Source organism: Rhinoraja longicauda, chromosome 7 (genome assembly GCF_053455715.1).
Source record: "Rhinoraja longicauda isolate Sanriku21f chromosome 7, sRhiLon1.1, whole genome shotgun sequence".
NCBI lineage: Eukaryota > Metazoa > Chordata > Chondrichthyes > Rajiformes > Arhynchobatidae > Rhinoraja > Rhinoraja longicauda.
In genome coordinates this window covers 53,222,054-53,239,537 of record NC_135959.1, presented here as the reverse complement: position 1 = coordinate 53,239,537, position 17,484 = coordinate 53,222,054, and the positions used below count along the sequence as shown (strand labels likewise).

At 45.7% G+C, this 17,484-nt stretch overlaps 1 protein-coding gene across 1 annotated transcript; it reads left to right on the top strand.

The window, feature by feature from the left end:
- The first annotated feature begins 1,724 nt into the window (after positions 1–1,724).
- On the top strand, positions 1,725–15,769 carry LOC144595637 (interleukin-1 receptor type 1-like). Its single transcript, XM_078403215.1, has 7 exons — positions 1,725–1,803; positions 2,384–2,446; positions 3,267–3,384; positions 11,089–11,237; positions 13,395–13,538; positions 14,335–14,502; positions 15,387–15,769. Exons 1-7 carry the CDS (start codon positions 1,725–1,727, stop codon positions 15,767–15,769), a joined length of 1,104 nt encoding a protein of 367 aa, XP_078259341.1.
- Positions 15,770–17,484: the final 1,715 nt, after the last annotated feature.

Genomic DNA, 17,484 nt, shown 5'->3' with positions numbered 1-17,484 from the left:
CTTGCTCTCTGCCTCGGAAACTGTCATGCTCCCACTGTCACTCTCTCTGACACTCTCCTGACACTCTAACACTCTCTCTATGATTATCTGTCTGCCTCTCTGTGACTCTCTCTTGACACTCTATGACTGTCTGATTCTCTCCCTCCCTCTGACCCTCTCTGTCTGAATCTCTCTGAATCTCTTTCTCCCTCTGAACCTCTCTCTCCCTCGCCGTGACTCTGACTCTCTCGCCGTGACTCTCTCTGACTCACTGTGACACTCTTGCTGTGACACTCTTGCTGTGACACTCTTGCTGTGACACTCTTGCTGTGACACTCTCGCTGTGACATTCTCGCTGTGCCTCTCTCTCTGAACCACCCTGTTGCTGATGGTACTCCTCAGGTTGACCAGTGTGTCATGGAGGGGGTGAGCTGTATTGTCCAGGATGCTCCGCAGAATGAGGATCATCCTTCCCTCCAAGCCTACCTCCCATGAATCCAACTCCGCCCCCAGGACGGAGCCAGCCTTCCTGATGAGTTGGCATCAGACCCAGCACACGGCAGCGAAGAAGATGGCACTGGCTACCACCGATTGGTAGAACATCTGCAGCATCTTGCGCTGAAGGAGCAGAGCTGGCCCAGTCCGTTCTTGTACAGGAACTTAGCATTCCTGGACCAGTCCAGTTTACTGTCCAGGTAAACTCCAAGGTGTTTGTACTCCTTGGTAAACTGCACATCCACACCAATGATGGGGACAGGCATTGTCTCGGTCTTGTCGGTGTTAAGCTGCAGGTGATTCAGCCCTCACCACTCAACAAAGTCATTGACTACACCTCTGTATTCAGCTTCCCTCCCCTCACTGATGCAGCCCACAATTGCAGAGTCTTCCGAAAACTTCTGCAGGTGGCAGGAGTCCGAGTTATATCTGAAATCTGAGGTATAGATGGTGAACAGGAAGGGAGAGAGAGCTGTCCCCTGTGGGGCCCCTGTGTTGCTCACTACCTCTCGGTGCTGCTGTACATTCAACAAATAACAACCTGTGATATTCACTGCAGTGTGCAAAAATCTTATGTCACATGCTCATTCAACAAGCAATGAAATTGACCTATTCTTAATTTGACCATCAGGGGAAAAAAAAAGAAGATCATGTAGAAAATGGTGCAGGTGTTAGAAAATGGGAGGTTACATTTTACGGATTTTTGTTATAGGACAAAATATATCGTTAGATATGTGTAGTAAGGAACTGCAGATGCTGCTCAAACTGCCTGAATAAAGCAGCGGGTCAGGCAGCATCTCTGGAGAAAATGGATGGGTGATGTTTTTGGATTGAGACCCTTCTTCAGACTGAAAGTAGAGGGGAGGGAACTGGAGGTAAGAAAAGGTCAGAACAAAGCAGGGTTGGCAACAGATAACCAAGGATGGGTGGAGCCCCCATAATGGCCCTCTGTTGGCTGGGGAATAGGTGATAACGAAGGGGTACAAGGATGCCAAAAGTGGAACTAGTAGGATGACTGGGATGGGGGAGGGGGGAGGGAATGCAAGGGTTACTTGAAATTAGAGAAATCAAGATCATTTGATATGTTGATATATGTCGACAGATACTGTAGCTGGAAATAATAGGGTGATGTACACTTACCGTGTTGCTTTCTTTTTCAGAACTGTAATCCTATTAAAATTGACAATGAAAAATATTCCATGTTAAAAAATAGACTGCACATTAAAAATGCAGACTCTGAAGATGATGGAATGTACACGTGCAGCCTTGAATTTGTGCACTTTGGCAGAAGGTTTCATGTAACACAGACAATGGAATTGAAAATAAAATGTAAGTCAATTGTTAAATGTATGCAAAGCATACAGGTTTTGAACAATATATTCTACATTAGAGCCCCATTGCAAACAAATGTAGGATGAAACATTATATGTTATATACTGATAGATATCTATAAGCACAATACTGGCACATAAATGTAGAAGGACATGAAAGGGAATGACATGGGAGAAGTTAAGAACATTTGGCATATGAAATGAATTATTATCTGCAAGGACTCACTTAATACAAAGCTATGAAGTTGGGTAGTTTCCAGTGACTGGATGATAAAAACCTCTCACCTTCCAGGTCTGCTCATTTTCTTCTTCACTGCACTGTCCCACTTCCAGGAGGATATTAGAAACCTTACGTTTCTAAGCGCAATCATAGAATTTTCCTCTCTTTCCGTGCCACTGTCAGTAGTACAATTTTGCCCTGAGAATGTTTGATCCTTTTTGTAAAAGGAAGAAATGACCATAACCTATTGCTTTGTACACTATTGCTGTGCCTTATCAAACAAATGTATTTCTTTCGCTATAAATTTACATTGAATATTTCAGGGTGTGATCCTAACATTTAAAATTGATTATTTCAGTGACCAAGTTGATACAACCAGAGTTAATAAGTCCTAAAAACAACACAATTCAAGCAAGACTTGGTAAGAACAAAATAAGTTAGTCGACTATGATGTTTGCTTTTTGTACCAAATATTCCTTACAACACTTTTTCAATTGTTCAGAGTCATGCAGCGTGGAAACAGGCCCATCAGCCAAACTTGCCCACACTGACCAATATGTCCCACCTACACTAGGCACCCGCCTGCATTTGGCCCATATCCCTCCATGTAGCTGTCTAATTGCTGCTTTACAGCGAATGCAGCGCCGCAGACTCGGGTTCGATCCTGACTACGGGTGCTGCACTGTAAGGAGTTTGTACGTTCTCCCCGTGACCTGCGTGGGTTTTCTCCGAGATCTTCGGTTTCCTCCCACACTCCAAAGACGTACAGGTATGTAGGTTAATTGACTGGGTAAATGTAAAAATTGTCCCTAGTGTGTGTAGGATAGTGTTAATAGTGTTAGTGTGCGGGGATCGCTGGGCGGTGCGGACTTGGTGGGCCGAAAAGGCCTGTTTCCGCGCTGTATCTATGAAATATATGAAATGAAATGAAATGAAACAATGAAATAATTGTTTCTTAAATGTTGCAATAGTCCCTGCCTCAACTACCTCCTTCGGCAGCTCTTTCCATACACTAACCATCCTTTGTGTGAAAAGTTTACCCCTCAGATCCCTAGTAAATTTTTCCCCCTTCCCCACACTCCGCTCCACCACTGCCACCTCCTCCTCCCATTCCTCTGTCCACTCGGCCTTGATAGATACATTTAATTTATGAGATACCTCTTCAACTTGAAAGTGAACAATACAGCAATGGCCTTCTGGAATAACTATTCGCTGCACTGCTTTTTCTTTTTGTTTCACAGGTTCTGAGCTGAATGTGACCTGTGAAGCTCATTTAGGATCTGGTAATCTGCAAATGTATGGGCTTTCCTGGATGAATATTCCCAAAGATAATTTAAGAATTCAGCAAGGGCCTGAATTGTGAGTTTTTAATCTCAATACTTGGCTGAAATGAAAGCTGAATGACGAAAGGGCAAATTCTTGAAAAATGTTAGAATGTTTCTGTTATGGCGAGTCCGAAACTTGCTAGTTGTAGACGAAGTTTATTGCAGCCACAATACACGAATACAGAATCAAAACAACAAGTTACAGGACAACCAATATAAACTTACTGTCTTCCTTGAAGACTTCGCCGAACTGGCTAAATCGGGCGCCAAACACGCACCTGACATCGCTGGCCAATCAGCGATGTCGTTTGCTGGACCAATCCTCATGGTCGCGTTCCCACGTGACCTCGCTGGCCAATCCGAGGGTTCGACGACCTGGACCATTCTCTATGGTCGCTACATGACCCCCCCCCAGAACCCGAGGTGCGGAACCTAGCAGGGAGCCGGAATTCGCGACCATAACGAGTACGGAGAGGGACAGCCTGAACCACAGGAGCCGGAGGTTCCGGACTTGGTGGAACAGCCGGAACGGGAGGTTCTGGAGGAACTACCGGAACGGGGGGTCCTGGAGGAACTGCCGAAACGGGGGGTCCTAGGGGAACTGCCGAAACTGGAGGTCCCGGAGGAACTGTCGGAATGGGGGTTTGTGGACTGGGTGGAACTAACGGAGGTCGGCCTCTTCTAGGGGTTTGACCGACCAGGACTGGTTGATCTGGGTCCAAATGGGCAGGTTTGAGCCGGGACACCGAGACGAGTTCACTCTTGCCGCCCATGTCTAAGGTGAAAGTAGCCGTTCCCTTACGTAAAACCCGAAACGGCCCTTGATAGACCCTCTGCAACGGGGCGCGATGGGCATCTTTACGCAAAAAAACAAACTCACAGTCCTTCAGGGAAGACGGTTCATGTACCATGGGACACCCATGACGTGAAGTCGGCACTGGAGCCAGGGAGCCCACCCGTTCCCGGAGAGCTGCTAACGCTGATGGGACTGTAGGGAGCAGGGCTGAAGTGTCCGGAAACAGATCTCCAGGTACTCGAAGGGTCGAGCCATATACCAGCTCTGCGGACGACGCACCGAGATCTGGCTTAGGAGCCGTCCGGATGCCCAACAGAACCCAAGGGAGTTGGTCTACCCAGTCTGGGCCTTCAAGCCTTGCACAGAGGGACGCCTTAAGTTGGCGGTGGAACCTTTCTACGAGTCCATTTGCCTGGGGGTGATATGCAGTTGTGGGTTGTAATTTGGACCCGTACAGTTCCGCCAGCGCGGCCCAGAGGGACGAAGTGAACTGTGGTCCTCTGTCAGTTGTAATAACTGCCGGGACCCCGAAACGAGCTACCCAGTGAAGGGCCAAAGTCCTAGCACAAGACGCTGACGAGATATCACACAATGGGAAAGCCTCTGGCCACCGGGTGAACCGATCCACCACCGTGAGGAGGTGGGTGTAGCCCCGGGAGGAAGGCAAAGGCCCGACCAAATCCACGTGGATGTGGAAAAAACGAAAAGCCGGGACTTCGAAATCCTGTACGGGGGGCTGGACGTGACGCTGGACCTTAGCGGTCTGACAGGGCACGCAGGAACGTGCCCATCCCGCTACCTGTTTCCGCAGGCCATGCCAGACAAACCTCGCTGCCACCAAGGCAGAGGTGGAGCGGATGGACGGGTGTGCCAGCCCATGAATGGCATCGAAAACCCGGCGCTGAAGGGAGGGCGGTACTACCGGCCTGGGGCGAGGAAGAGAAACATCGCACCAGACTTTCGTGCCCTCCGACCCACAAGCTACCTGGGCCAACTTCAATCCCGAAGTGGTGGACTGGTACGTCGAAACGGTATCCGCCAGGAGCTGTGCCTCCGCGAGCTCCTGGGGATCCACTTCGCAGTCCACCGCCGAAATAGGGGGAAAAGCAGGTCTAGACAGGGCGTCAGCAACGGCATTCAGCTTACCCGCGATATGACGGACATCTGTGGTAAATTCTGAGATAGCAGTCAGGTGCCGCTGCTGGCGGGCCGACCATGGGTCAGACAATTTCAAAAAAGCAAATGTTAATGGCTTGTGGTCCGTAAATGCCACAAATGGGCGGCCCTCGAGGAAATACCTGAAATGACGGACAGCTAAATGGAGAGCTAGAAGCTCTCGGTCAAATGCGCTATATTTCAGCTCGGCCAAATTTAGTTGCCGGCTGAAAAACGCTAAAGGCTGCCAACGGCCACCAACCTGCTGCTCCAGAACCCCGCCCACCGCCACGTCAGAGGCGTCAACAGTCAGGGCCGTGGGGGCGGAGGGGCTCGGATGGACCAGCATGGTGGCGTCTGCCAAGGCTGCCTTAGCTGCCGTAAAAGCCGACTCTGCGGTCGGGGACCACAACAACTCTACCGGATTACCTGCAAGGCATTGGAACAGTGGGCGCAGGACTCGCGCCGCTGCCGGAACGAATCTATGGTAGAAATTAACCATGCCTACGAACTCCTGCAGCCCTTTTACTGTGGTAGGCCTGGGGAAAGCCCGGATAGCCTCCACCTTCTCTGGCAAAGGGACAGCGCCGGCAGGGGTAATTCTGTGTCCTAGAAAATCGAGAGCAGGCAGGCCGAATTGACATTTGGAGGGTTGAATAATGAGCCCGTGGTCTTGGAGCCGCTGGAACACGGTCCGCAAATGGGCCTGGTGTTCTTGCACTGAGGGGCTGGCTACCAGGATGTCGTCTAAATAAATAAACACAAAGGGTAAACCCCTGCCCACGCGGTCCATCAGTCGCTGGAAAGCCTGTGCCGCGTTCTTTAAACCGAAAGGCATACGCAACCATTCAAACAACCCGAACGGAGTAATAGTTGCAGTTTTTTGTATGTCCTCCGGTCGCACCGGAATCTGATGGTATCCTCGCACCAAATCGATTTTGGAAAACACCACCGCTCCTTCCAGTCCAGATGAAAAGTCCTGTAGGTGCGGTATGGGGTAGCGATCAGCCGTGGTGACAGCATTGAGACGCCGATAATCGCCACATGGCCTCCACCCCCCAGATGCCTTGGAGACCATGTGTAACGGCGAGGCCCACGGGCTGTCAGACTGACGAACAATTCCCATTTCCTCCATCTTCCTGAACTCCGCCCGTGCCACCACCAGTTTGTCTGGCGGTAGTCTCCTGGCCCGAGCGAAAACGGGAGGGCCTTCAGTGCGGATGTGATGGACCACACCGTGCTTAGCTGAAGGTGCGTCAAAACGTTGGACGAGCAGCTCTGGGAACTCTGCCAGAATCGCAGCATACGAGTCGGGGGCCGCGACGACGGCCTGGACAGTAGGGCTGGGCGAGGAGGCGATTGCCGGAGCGACGTGCTCGTCTTCAGCAGCGGGTCGGAGGTCGTTACCGCAGACATCAGGAACCAGTGAAAAAGCCCAGAGAAAATCTGCGCCCAGGATCGCTTGTTTGACGTCGGCTATGATGAATGGCCATTCGTACGTGCGGAGGCCTAAAGCAAGGGACATCTTCCGTGTGCCGAAAGTGCGAATTGGGCTGCCGTTAACCGCGATGAGGGTGGGACCTGTCTTACCCGATCTGGTTTCGAGGTCGGTCGGCGGCACTATGCTGACGATGGCTCCGGTGTCTACCAAAAATTCTGTGTCCGTGAATCGATCATGGACATAGAGGCGCCGGTTCTGGCCAATCGTAACTGCCCCTATGTACGATCGGCCGAGGCATTTCCCGCGAAGGTACAAGGCAAACGACAGTTGCGGGATTCGTTACCCCATCGTAGGTGATAATAGCACCAGCCGCGCTTGTGCGGATCTTTTTGGCGGGCTTTCGGGGAATTGGCGGGAGACGTGGCGCCATCTTTCCGTCGCTGTGGCGTGGTCACCGATGTCGAGACTTTGTTGATGGAATCACTTGCCTTGTTTTTTCCCGCTATGAGCGCGTCCGCTTTCGCTGCATATGCTTCGGGGTCCTTAAAAGAACAATCCGTAAGCAGCAGTCGGACATCCTCGGGAAGTTTCTCGCGGAATGCCTGTTCAAACATCGGGCAATCCGTATGCTCACCGGCTAGCACCATCATTTCAGCCATGCGGACGGAAGGCAGTTGGTCTCCAAGCTCCGGTAGGTGCAGAAGTTTTGCCGCACCACCATGCTTATTTAACCCGAAGGTTCGCAGTAATGCCTTCTTCATGGTTTCGTATTTGTCTTCCGCAGGTGAATTTATGATAAACCGCATCATGCGCTTGGTTGTGTCCGGCGATAGAGCGCTGACGAGGTAGAAGTACTTCGTGGAATCGTCCGACACCTTCTTTATGTGGAATTGAGCCTCGGCGTGGATAAACCAAGCTTGCGGTGCGTACGTCCAAAATAACGGAAGATGAACGCCTGCCGCGCTTGACTCCGGTGTGCCCTGCTCGGTCATCGTCAACGAGGCGTCGGGTTCCTGCTCAGTTGGTGATCGTCCAGATCACGTTCGGGGTCACCAATATGGCGAGTCCGAAACTTGCTAGTTGTAGACGAAGTTTATTGCAGCCGCAATACACGAATACAGAATCAAAACAACAAGTTACAGGACAACCAATATAAACTTACTGTCTTCCTTGAAGACTTCGCCGAACTGGCTAAATCGGGCGCCAAACGCGCACCTGACATCGCTGGCCAATCAGCGATGTCGTTTGCTGGACCAATCCTCATGGTCGCGTTCCCACGTGACCTCGCTGGCCAATCCGAGGGTTCGACGACCTGGACCATTCTCTATGGTCGCTACACTGTATTCATTTAATTTTCATAAAAGAAAGCATTGCTGGAGTTATACCATCACCTGATTTCCTCTACATCCATCATACAGCATAATAATGAAAGAGTTATAAATAAATGATAAAGTTGGTTTGATTCTCTCTACAGCTATGCAGACAGAAACTTATTTTGTAGTTTGTGCCCAGGATCACATGTAAATGGGATGTGTAAAGGATCACTCGGACTGGATCGCCCTGCTGGAAATTACCTGATGTTTGGAGTTAGAATGGGGATCAGAGCTTTGACAATATGTCTTCATGTGATTCCATTCAATTTCCAAATGAGCCTGGGCAATGCCTTAATAAGATACTCCAGTACAAAGTTTAAACACAGCTCGATCTTGAATTTTTAGCCTAGTTCAGAGAAACAGGCTGTTCAGCCCACCGAGTTCGTGCCAACCAGCGATCCCCACACCGAAACAATATCCTACACTCACTTGGGCCAACTTACAATTTTACTGAAGTCATTCGCCTACAAACCTGCACGTCGTTAGATGGTGAGAGGAATCAGGAGCTCTCGGAGAAAACCCATGCAGGTCATGGGGAGAACGTACAAAGTCCATTCAGATAGCATCCATAGTCAAGATCTAACCCGGATCTCTGGCGCTGTAAGGCAGCATTTCTACCACTGTGCCACTGTGCCGCCCTTGCACAGAATGTTGTACCCTTTATCCTTTACCCGTGCACTGTGAGTAGTTTGATTGTATATCTGTATAGTCTTTTCATTGACTGGAAAGCACACAAACAAAAGCTTTCCACTGTCCCTCGGCACACGTAAACTAAACTGAAACACGCACTTGATCACTCATTGGCACCCAAAACTTCAGTTTTATTTCATTCAACAGAATTTTTTATTTAAAGAGTCCTACAGTGACAGAATTGTACAACAGAGAAATGGTCTCTTTGCCCCACTGCCCATGCTGCTATTTTTTGAGGACGTGACAAGTAAAATGGATGAAGGGGAGCCAGTGGATGTAGTGTATCTAGGCTTTCAGAAAGCTTTTGATAAGGTCCCACACGGGAGATTGGTGACTAAAATTAGAGCACATGGTATTGGGGGTAGGGTGTTGACATGGATAGAAAATTGGCTGGCAGACAGGAAGCAAAGAGTAGGAGTAAACGGGTCCTTTTCAGAATGGCAGGCAGTGGCGAGTGGCCGCAAGGCTCGGTGTTGGGGCCGCAACTGTTTACCATATATATTAATGATTTGGAAGAGGGAATTAGAAGCAAAACTAGCAAGTTTGCGGATGACACAAAGCTGGGTGGCAGTGTAAACTGTGAAGAGGATGTTAGGAGGTTGCAGGGTGACCTGGACAGGTTGAGTGAGGTGGCAGATGCAGTATAATATAGATAAATGTGAGGTTATCCACTTTGGCGGCAGAAACAAGGAGGCAGATTATTATCGCAATGGAGTTAGGTTAGGTAAGGGGGAGGTGCAGCGAGACCTGGGTGTCCTTGTACACCAGTCACTGACAGTTGGCGTGCAGGTACAGCAGGCAGTGAAGAAAGCTAATGGAATGTTGACCTTCATAACAAGAGGATTTCAGTATAGGAGTAAAGAGGTTCTTCTGCAGTTGTATAGGGCCCTGGTAAGACCACATCTGGAGTATTGTGTACAGTTTTGGTCTCCTAATTTGAGGAAGGACATCCTTGTAATTGTGGCAGTGCAGCGTAGATTCACGAGATTGATCCATGGGATGGCAGGACTGACATATGAGGAAAGATTGAAAAGACTAGGCTTGTATTCACTGGAGTTTAGAAGGATGAGAGGGGATCTTATAGAAACATATAAAATTATAAAAGGACTGGACAAGCTAGATGCAGGAAGAATGTTCCCAATGTTGGGCGAGTCCAGAGCCAGGGGCTACAGTCTTAGAATAAAGGGGAGGCCATTTAAAACTGAGGTGAGAAAAAACCTTTTCACCCAGAGAGTTGTGAATTTGTGGAATTCTCTGCCACAGAGGGCAGTGGAAGCCAAATCACTGGATGGATTTAAGAGAGAGGTAGATAGAGCTCTAGGGGCTAGTGGAATCAAGGGATATGGGGAGAAAGCAGGTATTGATTGGGGACGATCAGCCATGATCACAATGAATGGCGGTGCTGGCTCAAAGGGCCGAATGGCCTCCTCCTGCACCTATTTTCTATGTTTACATTATCTATACCACTCATAATTTTATATATGTCTGTCAGGTCTCCCTGTTATCTCTGGCATGCCAGAGAAAAATATGCAAGTCTGTCCAACCTCTCCCTGTATCTAATACCCCCAGACCAGGCATCATCCTGGTAAATCTCCACTACATCATTTCCAATGCCTCCATGTCCTTCTTGTAATGGGGTGATGAAAACTGCAGTCAAAATTCCAAATACAGCCTAACCAAAGTCGTAAAAAACTGCATCATGACTTCCTGACTCAATGCCCCGACCAATGAAGGCAAGCATACCATATGCCTTCTTTACCACTCTATCTACTTGTGCTGCCACTTTCAAGGAGTTATGGACTTCGAACCCAAGATCCCTCTGTACATCAATGCTGTTAAGGGTCTTGCTGTTCATTATATATTTTCCTTTTACATTTGATCTCCCAAAGTTCAACACCTCACACTAAACTACATCTCGCATTAAAATGTAGGTTTCCTTCCTCCCCCCAACACAATCAGTCTGAAGAAGGATCCTGACCCGAAACCTCACCTATCCATGTTCTCCAGGGCTGCAGCTGACCCGCTGAGGTGGTTTACCAGGATGATGCCTGGTCTGGGGGTATGAGTTACTCCAGCACTTTGTGTTTTTGCTAATTCTACTGCCCAACCTACGAGAGCAAGTGTGTCACGTGGCTTCTTCACCCAACCTATCAACCTATGCAATTCAATTTTTTTTTTAAGGAACGAGAAGCATCAAAAGTAGATTGGCTGGCCTGCCAACAACAGTGAAAAGGTGTAACTTGTCTTGACAAAATGCTTACCTTTATTTTATTGTTTTCACAGAAGTAAAAAAGGAACTGGTCAGGGTTTAATTATCAGGAGAACCCTAATTATCTCCAAGATCAATGAAGAAGACTTTGAAACCAAATTTCATTGTGTAGCACACAATTCCCTTGGATATGAAAATGCTTTTCTAAAACTTTCACGTCAATGTAAGACTTTGATTATGAAATAAGAATAAGTTTCCATATTTCTATATAGTGAACCAAATAAATGTATGGCAACATTTAAGTCTGAGATAATGTTAAGATTTGTTACTTATTGAGTGCACCCCGTGTGGGGATTAGTGTGGTCCAAAAATGGCTTGGCTATTAACTGAAAATTAGTTTAATTCTTTCTTGAGAAACAACACAAGGTGTCAACATTACCTATAATTTTCAAATTGGTTTATTCAACAATTTTTGTTGTGACCTCAATTTCTTGTTAAAATGAGTAATTGTTATAATGCCATTCCATCAAAGTAGGCAACAAAAGTGATTCAATCTGTTAAATTGTGTGCTATTAGATGATTTTGTTAATGAGCTGAATGTTATTCTATTCTCTTTGCTGGTATGATTTTGAAGCAACTTCATAATGGTGTCATGAATGTATAAATCCCTGGCACATTGGTGATGCTGAATTCTTATTGCTGGTAATTGTGTAATCCTTGCCTATTGAGCATAACCAACTAATAAGATAAATGGCAGGAACTTCTGTTGCTGAATTCCTTTGCTTTGCAAAACTAGATTTAATCCCCCCCGGAACCTGCAAGATGAATGCTGGCACTGGTTGAACACTGATTTTCCGGCACCCTCGGTTCCACAGCCTTTCTTGATTATCCCTTTTTCTGGACCAGCAGAGGTCACGTGATAATGAAACAACAATACACCCCTGGCTCGCTCATGACACCCCTCCTGTGTCTCTAAAACACCAGGGAGTGCCAGAAACTTGAATAAAACAAATATAAAATGTAAACTGAGTGTGAATGGAATGACCTGCCGACCCATCCCTGGCTCCCACCTTCTTCTGGGCCATTTCAAGCCCCAGCTTCCGACCCCACTCTTGACTCTCAAGGGGCAATTCATGATTCCACCTTATTTTGTACTTTAGGAAAACTTAGAAATATTACATCCAAGTCATTGGTATATCTTGTGAATGGCTGGGGCGCAAGTATTGATTCTTGCTGTTCCCTGCCAATCACCATTTGGCATGCTGTAAAAAGATGTATACATCCTTATTTTCAATCTGTCCACTAATTTGCAACCCAAGCTAGTGCATTGCCCCAATCCTATGTGATTTCATTTTGCGCACTATCCCCTTACATGGGATTCATTCAAAGGCATTCTGTAAATCCAAATTCACCACTATTTTCTCCTTTATCTATTCCAACAATAACTTCCTCAAAAAACTCCAGTAGATTTCCCAAACATGATTTCTCTTTCATAAGTCCAAGTTTACTTTGTCAAATTCCACTGCAATAGACTAGCAATTTTCTGTCTTTTAACGTTAGACTATATGATCTGTCATTCTATTTTTGATTTTCCTCGCATTTAAAATTTTGGGGTTAAATTTTCCATCTGTAGCGACCATTCCATAATCTGCAGCATTTTGGAAATGACAACCAATGCATCCGTTGTTTCTGCGGCTACCTCTTGTGAGGACCTCCTTCACAGCCAACAATGCACCATTTTGGGCTATTTGGCCATTGGTGCCAGCTCCGATTTGTTCTGTACCTGTTCATATCTCTAGTTTCTCTCTCCCCTGACTCTCAGTCTGAGGAAGGATCTCAACCTGAAACATCACCTATTCCTTTTCTCCAGAGATGCTGCCTGACCTGCTGAGTTACTCCACCATTTTGTGTCTATCGTCTTTTAAGGACTCTTGGGTTCAGGATATGGGCCCCATGGAATTAACTGCTTTTAGATCCTATTAATTTCTCCGGCACTCATTTTCTTAACTAATGCTGTGACTAGAATTCTTTCATAATATAAATTTATTTTAATTATTTTTATTCATTCCTAATTCCCTGGTATTTTAAGAAGTAATTGGGCCTCTTCCATGATGACAGAGCCAAACTTTTTATTTCATTCCTCCACCATTTCTTTGTCTCCCATTATTAATGAACACATTTTTGACTGTAAAGGTCTGACATTTTACTTTAGTAATCTGTTTCACACACTTAAAGAAGCATTTTGCGATACACTTTTATGTTTATTGCTAGTTTTGCTCTCATACTCTATATTTGCCCACTAAGTCTCTTGGTCCATGCAAGGAAATATAACATATTATTCAATGTTTCTTACAGTTGAATTCTTTCTTTCCTTTTCTAGCATCAGATGGGACATATGATGTGATTACAGTCTTCATTCCACTAATCTTTGGGTTTCTAGCCTGTGTCACAATGTACGTTATTTTCAAGGTGGAGATTGTCCTTTGGTATAGAGATTCATTCATATCCCCAAATATCATCCATGGTAAGTACAATATTATTTCTTTATTTGGTTCACTGTAGATTTTATCCAGTGAATAACCGTATCATATATATGGACAATTACCCAGGCAATGAACATCAAACACACAATGTCATGCAAATTTTAGATCATTAGATTCTTCTTTCCATTTTTCTTCCATTTCTAATGATCTCCTTATCTTGGGACTTCATATTGAGTTAACAACTTCAGATAGAACCCATATTTCCATAGGCATTGTTTGGCCTTCATTTTAATGTGTTACATGTTAAATGATCTCCATATCACTTTGTTTCAACTGTGGGTTTTAAAGCAATTGTTACCATTGACAATTTTTGTCTGCACTCTGTCTCTGTTCTCTCTGTCTCCCCCTGTCTGCAATTAAAAACATGCCTAGTTTCTCACATTGAATTCTGATGAAGGTCTTTGACCCAAATTGTTGAATCAGTTTCTCTGCACAGTTGCTGCCTAACTAGCTCAGTTTTCTTTTGTTTCCTCGGTTTTTATTATAGATTTCAAGCATATGATTCAATTTTTGCTCCAGTTATACAATACCACTTGCAATTAGGGATTAACACATCAGTGTGTAGCATTACTGGTTTTATATTTACATCAATTAATGGCTAAGTGTGAGTTTAGGATAGTATAAAGTAGTTTTGTTCTATAAATTCTGGTTTATTTTTGAAGGTCAAGAATTGTATCGCTTCAAATTAGAGATTTTTTTAATAGATTTTTATCCTTCTGAACAAATATTTATTCTATCCATTATTATCTTTATTAATTACTACTGATATCCCAACAGATGGTAAGAAGTTTGACGCATATGTAATTTATCCAAGATCGGAGAATAAAGGCTCTTTGGATAAACGTAATGCAAACTACTTTGCTCTCCACATTTTACCACAAGTACTCGAAGAAAAGTATGGCTACAAATTATTCATTTATGGCAGAGATGAACTTCCTGGCCAGGGTAAGAAGAAAGTATTTAAAATTGGGAGTTGGGTTCCCATTGGGTAAAAGAGTCCTCCCCCACAGAATCTTCATGTTGGCAGTGTCAGTCCTCAGCACACACTGTATTCCTGCAGTCTGGAATGGGAAAGTCAGCAAAATTCCCCCAACGGATATCTCACTGTGCTGGGAGACCCACATGTTTCAGGCAGACCAAAAGAGTGTCTTTTTTCCAGTTGAAGGACTTCCAGCTGCACTTGATGTCCGTCTCTGAATGTGTCCCTGGAAACAGCCCATAAATCAGAGACTCCTCTGTTTAAGATCTATTCAGGCTAAGACCAGTTTCTGCTGAAAGGACGGCACAGTGGCACAATGGTAGAGTTGCTGCTTTAGAGCGCCTGACTATGGGTGTTGTCTGCACTGAGTTTGTATGTTCTCTCTGTGACCCCATGGGTTTTCTCCGGGTGATCTAGTTACCTTCCACACTCCAAAAACATACAGGTTTGTAGATTAATTGGCTTTGGTAAAAATTGTCAATTTTCCCTTGTGTGTAAGGTAGTGCTAGTGTATGGGGTGTTTACTGGTCGGAGCAGACTCGGTGGGCTGAAAGTCCTGTTTCCATGCTGTATCTCTAAAGTAAAGTCTAAAGAATGCATGAAGCCTGTGATCAGCTTAATGTTTGCCACTTATATGTAATCCCATTTTTTGGAGGTGGTGGGAGATGAAATTGGGTATGGGAAACTGAACCTGGAAATCGATCACCCATGTGAATTTACTACCAAAAAATAGAAATGATAAGAGACAAATTATCCCCCCAAAGGTTTCAATGTACCAATGAGTAACAATTTTTGAATTTGATGCTAACTTTTATTTGTAGTAACTTTTATCCATGGTTTATATTTACAGCTGCAGCTGAAGTTATTGAAAATAGCATACGGAGCAGCAGGAGACTGATTATCATTTTGACTCGGAAGCCTTCTGCTGATGATCAGGCATACTCTGGATTTGAACGCCAAGTTGGATTATTTGAGGCTCTAATCCGGAATGAGATTAAAGTGATTCTAATTGAGTTGGAGAAATTTGACTGCTTGAATGACTTTCCAGTATCCTTAAGACATATCATTAAAAAAAAAGGCACCATTAAATGGAAATCACCTGAAACAAGTAAACCTAATGTAGCTTGCTCGAGATTTTGGAAGCAAGTGAGATACAAAATGCCAGCCAGAAACAAGACCTGCTGGTGGAATTTCTATGATTCAGCAAGCCACAAAATGAAAGCAGATGTGTAATCCTTACCTTGTACTTGGGTTCATGCTCCATAGGGCTAAAGGAATCAAGGGATATGGGGAAAAGCAGGAACCATATCGAAGGGTTAAATGGCCTACTCCTGCACCTATTTTTCTATGTTTCTATGTTAGTCTTCACTATTAGAAACTTTCAACGTTACATTAATATTCCCGATTACAACTTGGGATAGGATAGATTTTAGTTTATTTTTGCATTTTTAAGTCATTCTCTGCTTTATTACAGTGACATATATAAAGGTAAATTTTAATCAGGTGGATTTTCTGCTCTCTTTTGATGTATTTTATGGGCCAAATGACCCGTTTTCATGCTGTATATTTAAAGTAAACATACTTTATCTATATATTAAAACTCTTGTTTGTTTGTTTGTTCCTGAACTACAGCCAACACGGTACACAATAGCATGACAATTTTAGGCCCACCTTACTCACCGTCGTCACTTTGGTGCTAATGGAAGAAGTTTCATTGAAATCGGTGTTATATTTTTAAAGTTATTCACATTTTAAAGTTTAAATCTATCTCCTAGGGAGGGAGGGGTGGAAGGAGGGGGGGTGGGGGGGGGGGGGGTGGAAGGAGGGGGTCCACTTGGTCTAGTATATTACTAAAACTCTCTGTTTGTTTGTTATTCTGAGGGATGTCAGTCCAAGGGATGTTATCCGATGCCTGTGATGTAACCGTATTTTCATGCCCTCGTCACAAGGTAACATGACAATTTTAGGACCACCTTACTCACCTTTGTCATGGGGACCCTTTTGTCCAAGTTTCATTCAAATTGGTGTTATATTTTTAAAGTTAGAGAGATTTTAAAGTTTAAAAATGACCTAAATAAAAAAGATTTCTTGCCATGTTTAGCGTGTGACGTCACAATGGGACCCGCCCGAGTGACGGCCGATGAGGGAGGGGGGCAGGGAGTCACGGCAAATGGGGAGGGGAGCTGACTTTAACAAATGCACTCCCCCCGCTCCTGGCCTTCATCCTGTGGTGCAACGCGGCACCAGAGGCGGCGGCAGAGGGTCCAACAAATGGCTGTCGCCGCCGATTCCCGCTGATTGCCGCCGATCAGCGCTGCACGCACAGGGCACAGGTAAGTGCTTTCGCCGCCAACGGGTCCACGGATCGGTAGGGTTCTTGCACCTGGCACGGCCCCGGGGGACACTCCCCACCCGCCACCGGCTCCCGCCCACGGCCCCGGGGGACATTCCCCGCCCGCCACCGGGTGCACGGATCGGTAGGGTCACAGGCCATTTAGTTTTGTTTCAGCAATTCCAAAATGTAACACCAGAGAGGGTAGTAGGCCGGCGGGTGGAGGAGGGTTGGTCTGTGACGAGGAAGAATGCTGGAGATGGGAGAAGTGGTCATCACTGGGATGTGAGGACCCCTTCCCATAGAAAAGGGCCTGGAGGCAGAGGCAACTGAAGAACAGCTCCACATTATAGCAGTCTGAAGAAGGGTCCTGACCTGAAATGTTCTCCAGTGATGCTGCCTGACTCGCTGAGTTACTCCAGCATTTTGTGTCCTTTTTCATTTTGTTTCAGTTGTAGGAATTATTCTGAGGTAATCTACCAGCAAGGAATGGTGGCACACGGGGTTCCGCATCCATGAAAAACCAACCTCTAGGTTGCTATAAGAAAGGAAAGTACTAGGTACTGAAGGATTCATGAAACAATCAGCCAAGGACTTCAAAAGGAGTGGACCTTGA

Excerpts from the sequence above, each read along its gene's own strand:
- LOC144595637 (XM_078403215.1), top strand. The coding sequence starts at position 1,725 with ATGTACACGTGCAGCCTTGAATTTGTGCACTTTGGCAGAAGGTTTCAT. Across the intron at positions 1,804-2,383 it reads AATGGAATTGAAAATAAAAT|TGACCAAGTTGATACAACCA; the intron begins GTAAGTCAATTG and ends TGATTATTTCAG. Across the intron at positions 11,238-13,394 it reads TCTAAAACTTTCACGTCAAT|CATCAGATGGGACATATGAT; the intron begins GTAAGACTTTGA and ends TTCCTTTTCTAG.